The sequence below is a fragment of the Watersipora subatra genome, chromosome 4, assembly GCF_963576615.1.
Source record: "Watersipora subatra chromosome 4, tzWatSuba1.1, whole genome shotgun sequence".
NCBI classification, from domain to species: Eukaryota; Metazoa; Bryozoa; class Gymnolaemata; order Cheilostomatida; family Watersiporidae; genus Watersipora; species Watersipora subatra.
The window spans coordinates 1,368,997-1,379,966 of NC_088711.1; the positions used below are offsets into that span (position 1 = coordinate 1,368,997).

Consider the following 10,970-nt stretch of genomic DNA (forward strand, 5'->3'; position numbering starts at 1 on the left):
GATCAATTTGTTTAGTTAGTTACAGAGACTTGTTCCCATTTACCAGTGAATCACTTTCCATATACATTATGTTGATGTCTTCATTATATACATGTTTGATGTGAATGGGAGATTTCACAAATTTTCATTACAAAAATAATGTGACAAATACATACGGAATAACCAAAGATAGTTAGAGAGTGGCTAAAATAATATATGAGATTATAAACAATTTGTTAAAATTTCTTCAGGCGAGTCAGAAGATTGGAAACCAGTCGATAGCATAGATTATAAAAGCGAAAAGAATGACATGGATGAATTAATATTAAACAGGCAATTTATGTTTGAAAACTCAGGTATGTAGGTTTATGCTAGCAATAACTTGTTTAAATTTGTACCAAGATTGTTTGAAGCAGTATTTCATGCGTTCCTTCTCATTTTTTCAGCTAATCCATAAGTGATTGTGTTGCCACTTCTGAATACTTATGTCTACCCCTGAATGCTTAGACCTACTACTATATACTTTTGTCTACTATTACATACCCATATCTACTACTAGATACCCATGTTTACTAATAGATACCTATGTCTACTACTAGACACCTATGTCTACTACTAGACACCTATGTCTACTACTAGATACCTACGTTTATTACTAGATACCTAGGTCTACTACTAGATGCCTATGTCTACTACTACAGTAGATACCTATGTTTACTACTAGATAGCTATGTCTATACTAGATACCTATGTCGACTACTAGATACCTATGTCTACTACTAGATACCCATGTCTACCACTAGATACCTATATCTACTACCAAACACCTATGTCTACTACTAGATACTTGTCTACTACTAGATACCTATGTGTACTACTAGATACTTATGTCTACTACTAGATACCTATGTGTACTACTAGATACTTATGTCTACTACTAGATACCTATGTGTACTACTAGATACTTATGTCTACTACTAGATACCTATGTGTACTACTAGTTGCCTATGTCTACTACTAGATACCTATGTCTACTACTAGATACCTATATCTACTACTAGATACTTGTCTACTACTAGATACCTATGTGTACTACTAGATACTTATGTCTACTACTAGATACCTATGTGTACTACTAGATTCTTGTCTACTACTAGATACCTATGTGTACTACTAGATACCTATGTGTACTACTAGATACTTATGTCTACTACTAGATACCTATGTGTACTACTAGATACTTGTCTACTACTAGATACCTATGTGTACTACTAGATACTTATGTCTACTACTAGATACCTATGTGTACTACTAGATACTTATGTCTACTACTAGATACCTATGTGTACTACTAGATGCCTATGTCTACTACTAGATACTTATGTCTACTACTAGATACCTATGTGTACTACTAGATACCTATGTCTACTACTAGATACCTATGTCTACTACTATATACCTATGTTTACTACTAGATACCTATGTTTACTACTAGATAGCTATGTCTATACTAGATACCTATGTCGACTACTAGATACCTATGTCTACTATTAGATACCCATGTCTACCACTAGATACCTATATCTACTACCAAACACCTATGTCTACTACTAGATACTTATGTCTACTACTAGATACCAATGTGTACTACTAGATACTTATGTGTACTACTAGATACCTATGTCTACTACTATATACCTATGCCTACTAGTAGATACCTATGTTTACTAGTAGATGCCTACATGTATATCTATTACTAGGTGCTTACATGCATGCATACTGGTGATTCTAGAACCAACAGAACTGCACAAGTTTTTAGCAAAAAAATTGACGAAACACAAAGACTCCAAAGAAGATTTGGCAAGGGCAACTCCAAAAAATGAAGGTTCTTTTATTCCAGCTGCTGGGGAGCCTCTGATAGGTAAGAATGCATCAGTAATTTACAAACTTATCTTCTACTTATTAAGAGTTATGTTCCATTCTGGGTCGGCTACGTGATACACTTCTCAGTAGATATCTGTTTCGCTTGTCCGCGTTCAGGTTATGATAACTGGAAGACTACCAGAATTCCATGGTATTGACCATGAGACACACGGTAATGTTTTCTGTGCATGATTGTTTAATCTTGTACTTCGCAGACAAATCTGAGGCAGCAGAAGAATCTGATAATCGGCGGGTACGGCGTACCGACTGGCTTAAAAGCCAAGAGTGTAAAGACTTGATGCAGATTGAAGATGAAGCCTGCCATGCTCGCAGTATGTTTATTAATTTGCTCAAATGCGTATTGTATTATTGCATTATTGTATTATTGCATTATTGTATTATTTGTATTGTATTATTTATATTGTATTATTGTGCTACACAGTCATGAAGCAATACTTTGCCTGCCGTGTCACTAAATATTATTCAGTTAAATGAGCGCTTAAACTTTCAAAATGATTGTATTTATGCTGCCAGAAATTTAAAAATGACAAACAATTAAGAAAACTTGAGCAAATTTAACGCAATTAGTTGAAAGAAAAAATTAATTTTGCCAATTTTTCAATAATACAGGGCGGATATCAGTGAGAAAAAGTATTATTTAATTAGAGGGTTGAGTTCTAATTTTCAATTGATACAACAACAAAAAATGTGTCCATGTTGACGATTAAACCGATATGTAACTGTTTACATTTAAGTTGATTATATGCAGCTTTTTGAGTCAATAGATTCAAGTGAATAGAAACTGTATTACCAAGAAATTACCAGGCGGCTCCTTACTTTTGGACATGACTGGAAAACAAAAGTTGTCCTAGTTTCCAGTTTTTAATCAAATATCTATCAAGTGCCATTAGCATCACAGGATATCACAAAGAGCCTCATCTGTTTTTCTTTTTGCCAGCCTGCTGTATTCCAATATGACAGACACATGTATTATTTGACAGATATTATGTGACAGATATTATGTGACAGATAAAATGTGACAGATTTATGTGACAGATTCATGTGACAGATTTATGTGTTAGATTTATGTGTCAGTTATATGTGACAGATTTATGTGGCACATATGGGACAGAATTATGTGACTGAATTGGATGACGAATTTATGTGGCGGATTTATGTGACAAGTTAATGCGGCAGATATTGCTGCTTTTCTTTTCCTCACCAAAACTAGACTCAATAGACAATTTAATATGCAAATCGCAATGATTTAGTTTTTGTCATACTCTCCCGAATAAATAGCTACAAATGATGGTAAACGGGTATCGTACATAAGACCCTTTATTTAGACGCTACATTTATTTGATAGCCACCTTTAATAGGAAGCAAATATTGGAGAAAGGTTGAAAAATAAAGCGCCATGGTATCATATATGGATTTTATGGTAATTGGGCACCAATAAAGCAAGAAGATTATGAAGAGATACAAATATGAGTTAGAGTGTATTAATAGACATAATAAACAAGACTGTTTTTACCTTAGATATACCCAAATGTACATGTAGGTTTAGGGCTAGTGCCCAAATGTACATGTAGGTTTAGGGCTAGTGCCCAAATGTACATGTAGGTTTAGGGCTAGTGCCCAAATGTACATGTAGGTTTAGGGCTAGTGCCCAAATGTACATGTAGGTTTAGGGCTAGTGCCCAAATGTACATGTAGGTTTAGGGCTAGTGCCCAAATGTACATGTAGGTTTAGGGCTAGTGCCCAAATGTACATGTAGGTTTAGGGCTAGTGTCAGCAATAAACAAGGTGATTTGGCAAGTTTGGTTTTGTGTATTTTATGATTTGTTTTCCCTTTACAGTGGGCTAAAGGAACCAATTTTTGCTTACATTTTAAGTGCAAAGTTAAAAGTTTATTATATGTTAGGGTGATCGTAAATAGCATAACATTTTACTAGCACCTTGTGTCGATGTGCACCTAGTCAAGCATTAGCACCCTGTGTTGATGTGCACCTAGTCAAGCACTAGCACCTTGTGTCGATGTGCACCTAGTCAAGCACTAGCACCCTGTGTCGATGTGCACCTAGTCAAGCACTAGCACTCTGTGTCGATGTGCACCTAGTCAAGCACTAGCACCCTGTGTCGATGTGCACCTAGTCAAGCACTAGCACCCTGTGTCGATGTGCACCTAGTCAAGCACTAGCACCCTGTGTCGATGTGCACCTAGTCAAGCACTAGCACCCTGTGTCGATGTGCACCTAGTCAAGCACTAGCACCCGGTGTTAATATGCACCTAGTCAAGCACTAGCACTCTGTGTCGATGTGCACCCAGTCAAGCACTAAAACCCCGTATCAACAGAAATTAAGTTGCGTCTCATCTACGAAATGAGAGATTATCTGGTTAAAGATGTGGTTGCGTCAAATTTAAGTTGATCTTAAAAGAAAACTTTTTTTTTTCTCTATCAGTTGATATAATTATTGTTTGTTGTGTTACGCGATCGCATTGCCAAGACATTTGAAGATTAAAACCGAAAAAATCTGATCGCCGTAAAAACGCTCAGGCCACCAAAACGTGCCCAGACTTGCCCAAAATGATGTCACGCCTTAGGCAACCTGTCTCTATCTCTCGTATTCACATCGGGTATTTGTGATAAAAGTCGTCTTACTCGGCTCTATTGGCATATATCTTATTTTGTATTTGCTCATGTTGGCTAGAATAAAATTTTAAATCCTGCTGTAGATGCATTATTATGAATGTTTCAAAGGCCTCAAATAACGAAAATTGAAAATTTGTTCTACTCACTTTCTCCAAATGTTGTGTAAACATTTGGGTACCGACTACCAATTCTACCGGCCTACGGTAATTCTGTCAAGTCACTTATGTAGAACGCGGTCTTTGTATCAGCACAGTTCTGCAGCTACCCATACTAACGATATACAGCCTCCCATAAGCCCCGCCCACATTATGTCGCCTATCCTTGGGGCGGGGCTGTATATCATTGCCCACACCGTCTACGTACTAGTTTCTTACTAGTAGGATTCTTACCAAGTACTACCTAAGTGAAATAAGCAAGCCACGTCTTTGAAAAGAATATAGACAGAGATAGAGTTTTAAGGATGAGAAGTCTGCTGCAAACTGGATTTTAACTCACATTCTCCAGTTTTACGGACATCCATATACCATATCCTATTCACTACAATATTTTGCAAATCATGTTTTGCATTATCTTCAACAATATTATTTTATTATATAATTTTTACAAGCAAAAATATTTTCATCTCGGCATAAAGCTTTTATTAAAAATATTCATCAAGTCGTGGCCACTCACATAGTATTTGCTGATACAATAAGACAAATTCATCTACTGCAACAAACTCAAACAAAACATCATGGCTTATGCAGCACACATTCAAGACTCTCTTTCCCCTTTATGGCAGTTTCCACACTGACAAAGATTCTTCGGCTGGTGGGATGACATAAACATTCTGTAATCAGTAAAACAAATGCAATAAATATGTCATTCATAGATATGTCATTCTAAAGCGTATCTATTGACAGCTTCCAAATTGGGAGTTAAATAGATTGCGAGTGTAATTTTGAAAACGAATAAACATTTAATAAAGGCACAAGTACGCCAAGCCAACGATTCGAAGCTTTGGTTCTGGAAATTAAAGATATGCAATGATCAATCGATTTTACCCACTTCCTACGAGTGAAAATAATTTGTAATCATGACTCTAATTTACCAAAGAAAATTCGAAAAAAATATTATAGCTAGGTAAAACGGCAGATAAGCTATGAAAAGATGATTGGAGATAGCAAAGAATTATCATTTTATTAATTAGTATATGTAATTATGACTATAAAAAATATTACATTTACTTAAGTATAGAAGACTCTAAGTTAATTTACCTCCATTCTGTCTTCCTCTGCAGCAAAACGCTGCTGATGCCTGTCAGCTTTGACCATAGGCTGTCTACTCCAATCTTTTACTAAAAGTTGCTCAGATAACTCTGAGTAGCGGTCACTCGAACTTGAAGCCATTTTAAAACTATGTAGGTATAACTTAGTAATTGTTGAAACGCATTGAATCAGTAACGATTAGAATGAATTCTCTAATTATGAGAATCTTCGAGATCACAGACAACGCGTCTTACGAGTGATGAATTTTATTACGGCCTATATAAAAATTTTGCGCGCATGATTGGCTAACGAAGCGACCTCATATTTATTGCTCGTGGTTTCGTTTCAGATACCTTGCTTGTGACGTCACGAAAGAAGCACCCGCTGGAACGTGAGCTATTTAAAAAAGGGCCTCATTCAAACGCATATATCTCTGGACAGGGTTGGTCTACAAAGACAAAAATGGCATCAAATTGTAGCTGATGTTTTTGCCTTTTATGGGTCTTAATTTCATTAAATTGAATTTTTTTACGCAACCACATCTTTAAAGGGTTTTGTTCCTCAATTTGAAGCAGCTGGATAGAGTAGATTATGAAAAATGTCAGTCACAAATGTCCCGTTTTTAGGTTAACAAAGAAAATGTTGAATTATTTGAGGGTCTTGACAACAATAATTAAATGTTACATACACACACATGCAGTTATCCTTTCACCATGTTCATTAATAACTCTTCCATGAGATTAACATAAATTGTGGCTGTATATTTAACTATACTTGAATCTGAGCTTAGTTTATTGGATATAAGAATTATTTACTTATTCATGTGTAGAATATAACAAACACATTAATATGTAACATAAAAAACACATTTACGTGTAACATGAAACACATTCATTTGCAATAGAAAAAACATTTTTGAGTAATGTAACAACACACTGACATGTAATGTGAAAAACACATTCATGGGTAATATTAAAAACCCCAAGTGAAAATAAATTTTGCAATACATTACTTTTTGGATATATTTTTCCAAGTTTTGTTGCCACCTGTTTTTCGGAAATTGCCATTTTTTCACGCTTAATTACTTCTTTGCTTCAGAGCTTGAAAGAGTTGCAGAACAACTGAGAAGATATGGTTTAGAGCAAGAAACTGTTGGAGGAGGTGCGGACAGCTTTTTCGAAAGCGTAGCTCAGCAGTGTAGGCTGCAAGCCTTCCAGTTTGATGAAGGAATAGACCCTAGCGGAGACGATATACGAATGAGAGTTCACCAAGAATTGTGGGACAATGAAGATTACTATAGACACTTTTTGAGAAAAGGTTACAAAGAAGCTCTGAAGGAGATTACAAAAGAAAAGACTTGGAACAAATCATGGGAACAAATGATTATTCATGCCCTTCGGGAGCTTAAAGTGTGGGTGGTATTATTTCGTAATTTCAAGCCTCCAATCAGATGTGACCCCGAGAAATACATACTGTTTGGAGAGGACCACGCAGTTATATGCAGACTAGATGATGGAACTTACTGCGCAACAAAACGACTAGACAAACAATGTATGTCACACAGTTACTTTGATCTCTGTGTTCACACTCTATCTTGCTATGTCTCTCCTCTACACATTTAGTTTTTTTTTTTCTACTTGGGTGTTTTCTTTTTCCTTTGCTTCACTCTCCGAATACTTTCAACTTACATTTTATACTGTTTTTCCTTCAACTCTTATTTAATTTCTTTTTTTACAATCATTTACTTTGCTTTATCTTGTTTCCTATAAACCTTATTTTTTATCTTAGTAAAAACCTGACTCCTCATCCTAGTGTAAACCTGACTCCTCATCCTAGTTTAAACCTGACTTATCCTAGTGTGAACCTGACTCTTTATCCTAGTGTAAACCTGACTCTTTATACTAGTGTAAACCTGACTCCTTATACTAGTGCAAATCTGACCCTTCATCCTAGTTTAAACCTGGCTTATCCTAGTGTGAACCTGACTCTTTATACCAGTGTAAACCTTATTTCTTATCCTAGTGTAAACCTGACTCCTTATTCTAGTGCAAATCTGACTCCTCTTCCTAGTGTGAACCTGACTCTTTATCCTAGTGTGAACCTGACTCTTTATACTAGTGTAAACCTGACTCCTTATACTAGTGCAAATCTGACTCCTCATCCTAGTGTAAATCTGACCCCTTATTCTAGTGTAAATCTGACTCCTTATCCTAGTGTAAACCTGACTCCGTATACTAGTGTGGACCTGACTCCTCATCTTTATGTAAATCTGACTCCTTATCCTAGTGTAAATCTGACTCCTTATCCTAGTGTAAACCTGCCTCCTTATCCTAGTGTAAACCTGACTCCTTATCCTAGTGTAAATCTGACTCCTTATCCTAGAGTAAATCTGACTCCTTATCCTACTGTAAACCTGACTCCTTATCCTAGAGTAAATCTGACTCCTTATCCTAGTGTAAACCTGACTCCTTATACTAGTGTAAATCTGAATCCTCATCTTAGTGTAAGCCTGACTCCTCATCCAAGTGTAAACCTGACTCTTCATCTTAGTGTAAACCTGACTCCTTATCCTAGTGTAAACCTGACGTAATGCAATAAGTATCACCTGCTACTTATTGAATTATGTAAGTAAGGGGGTCTTGATACATGTCTGTTTTCTTATCCAGTTCATCAATTGGTCTGCACGCCAAGCAAAGCAGAAGAAAAATATGATAGAGAGAGACCTATTCCAGACATTGATGAGCTAATTAAACATGAAGTCAGTAAAGAACTAGCATCTTGTGGTAAGACAACTTTTTATATTTCTGACAGCAACTGCTTCCTTCCAGCAATACTCTCTTTATGTCTCTGACAGCCGCTGCCTCTTTTCAGCAATACTCTCTTCATACCTCTGACACCAACTGCCTACTTGCAGCAATACCCTCTTTTTGACTTTGACCAGACTGAGCGGCTAGTGACCAGAAATTATTATAAAGGCTACAGAAAGCAACTGTACATAAAATGTACATTATTTGTATTTTAGAACTAAAAAAGATTGACGAAATTCAAGTGGATTATTACGGCAGGATAGAACAGCCTGCTAAACGAGTGGCTCCTGACCCAATTGATGAGGTAGTCTGCGCACTCCCTCAATGGCTCTGTGGGAAAAGAAAATAATCACTCGACTATTTTATGAAGTTTTGACTAAATAAATTTATGATCAGCCACTTTTGGCTGTCTGTCTTTTATGTAACCTTCATAGTCAATATTATCGGGCAATATTAATAATTATTCAATCATGTCAAACAACCTTTCACTGTTGAACCATTCGCAGGTGTCATCATGCTGTGTGTATATGTGTGAGTGTAAAATGCATGTATATGAAGTTGTGCATTTATATGTTGGTGTGCATGCTGTTCAGGGTGTTTACACATATGAGGGTTGTGTGCGTATGATTGTGATTGCAATGTATGCTTCATTCATTACTGAGGTGGTCCAGGTGCTATAAGCCAGATGTACTTAACTTTATTCAAGGAGTTGATAGTTGGTACCCCATACTTTAGTTGTCTACTAGGCTGTGAGTTAACAACTCTTAACCTCATCTTCAATGTCTCCGATAGTTAATACCTGAGCTGACACCTGTAACATAAAAAGGATAGCAAGCAGCAACATTGGCTAGACAACTCTAACCTGATTTGACAAAACCTTGTTCTTATAGCTACCTAATAGCTTGTTAAGCTTAATTGCATTTCAGCTTTGGTACTGCAGGTGCTGCATACCCTGCTTACAAGCAAACCCTTAATTGAACGACACCTATTTGAATGCCACCTTTATTGCACCACCACTTTGACATTCTTTGATTTTTATGAACTCATAATACTGTAAAGGTCTGGCCCCGGTAGCTGAGCCAGTTTTACTTTTTCTAACAAGGCAGTGCAGTCTGAACACTGGGCCTTCCCCTCGTCGGCCTGCCTGACACACCTAGTGGTCAGATCAGGCCGCGGCTGGTTGTCCTCAGTTCAGGCTCACTTGGAAGGCTAGCACCGCCTGCCCTCTGAGACTCTATCTTGGCTAATTCAGGTCTCGGTTAGCTTACTGGAGGGCCTGATCTCCAATGCTATCGCATTTCTGATCAGGTCCGATCGTAACACAGCCCACCCCTAGCCTTCCTTAGATGTCTCCCCAAAGCAGTTCGCGCCTGAAGCCAGATCAGTTCTGGCAGACGGATCCTTATTAAGCCGACCAGGCAGGCATCAAACGCAGGCAGTTTGTAAGAATAAGTATAGTGTATTTAGCGTATATCAGTACATGTATAACTTCGTCTTGACAGTATCAAATCCGTAAGCAGAATCCCAAAGAGTTGGCCTATGCCTTTTCCTTTTATACTATTTACTCCGCCAACAATTATATAATATCCATTGTGTTATATCAGGCCTGTGAGGCAGGCCCAGACAATAGGTATAATGGTGTGCTAGCAGGCCTGCGAAGCAGGCCCAAAAATGTAGTATTACGTAACAGGTTCACCAGAGTATTATGTAATCGGGTAAAGAAATATACATAAAGTAAACTAGGAATAACGTTGTCCCAAGCACAAGCACAAAAAGTAGTGTTAAAAATATGGTTAGTATAGTCTCGTCCTCCACACTCTCCCCCCCAATTGTTTAGCCTGGGGTCAACAATTACATGAGGTGGAGTCATAGGTGGCTAGTTATATTGGTTGGCGTCGTTCCTAGCTGGATCACTCGCACTTTTATCTCATCGTCCTGGTTTGGTTTAGTCCCTTTGTATGCCATCGGAATGACTTTTGGATTGGTTGAGGATACGCTGGCTCGGCGCTCTGGATCTATACCTGTCTGTGTGGCTGTTGTCTCCGTCTCCTCAAGTATTCCATCGAGTTCAGTTAGTAGTTGCTGCGACTCTTTATCTTCGTAATTGACACTTCTTGGGTCCATGTGGCTAACGCAGTTCCAAACTGGTTGGAGCAGAGAGCAATCGTGAAGTGGCGTGTATGTGAATTGGCTAAGAGCAGCGTTGTGGTTGACTGAGCGTAATAGCGGCCAGTTTCCGGTGAAGCCTCGTCCTTGACCCGGATCAACTGTGTCGCCAATAGTCATCGGTCCAGATTGTCCCTGGCCGGAAAATCTCTCTCTGAGATCTCTCCGGCCTCTGCGATCTTCACCCCTTCGT

At 37.7% G+C, this 10,970-nt stretch overlaps 1 protein-coding gene across 1 annotated transcript; it reads left to right on the plus strand.

Annotated features, from left to right (window-relative positions):
* Nucleotides 1-222: 222 nt before the first annotated feature.
* On the plus strand, nucleotides 223-9,052 carry LOC137394976 (uncharacterized). Its single transcript, XM_068081753.1, has 6 exons — nucleotides 223-335; nucleotides 1,772-1,900; nucleotides 2,118-2,234; nucleotides 6,903-7,355; nucleotides 8,471-8,587; nucleotides 8,827-9,052. The coding sequence occupies exons 1-6, from the start codon at nucleotides 290-292 to the stop codon at nucleotides 8,958-8,960; spliced, it is 996 nt and encodes a 331-aa protein (XP_067937854.1). The 5' UTR covers nucleotides 223-289; the 3' UTR covers nucleotides 8,961-9,052.
* The last annotated feature ends 1,918 nt before the right edge of the window (nucleotides 9,053-10,970 follow it).

Bases quoted from the DNA above. Each gene is read 5' to 3' on its own strand.
- LOC137394976 (XM_068081753.1), top strand. From the start codon at position 290: ATGGATGAATTAATATTAAACAGGCAATTTATGTTTGAAAACTCAG. The intron at 2,235-6,902 runs GTATGTTTATTA...TCTTTGCTTCAG, and splicing joins TGAAGCCTGCCATGCTCGCA to AGCTTGAAAGAGTTGCAGAA. The intron at 7,356-8,470 runs GTATGTCACACA...TTTCTTATCCAG, and splicing joins AAAACGACTAGACAAACAAT to TTCATCAATTGGTCTGCACG.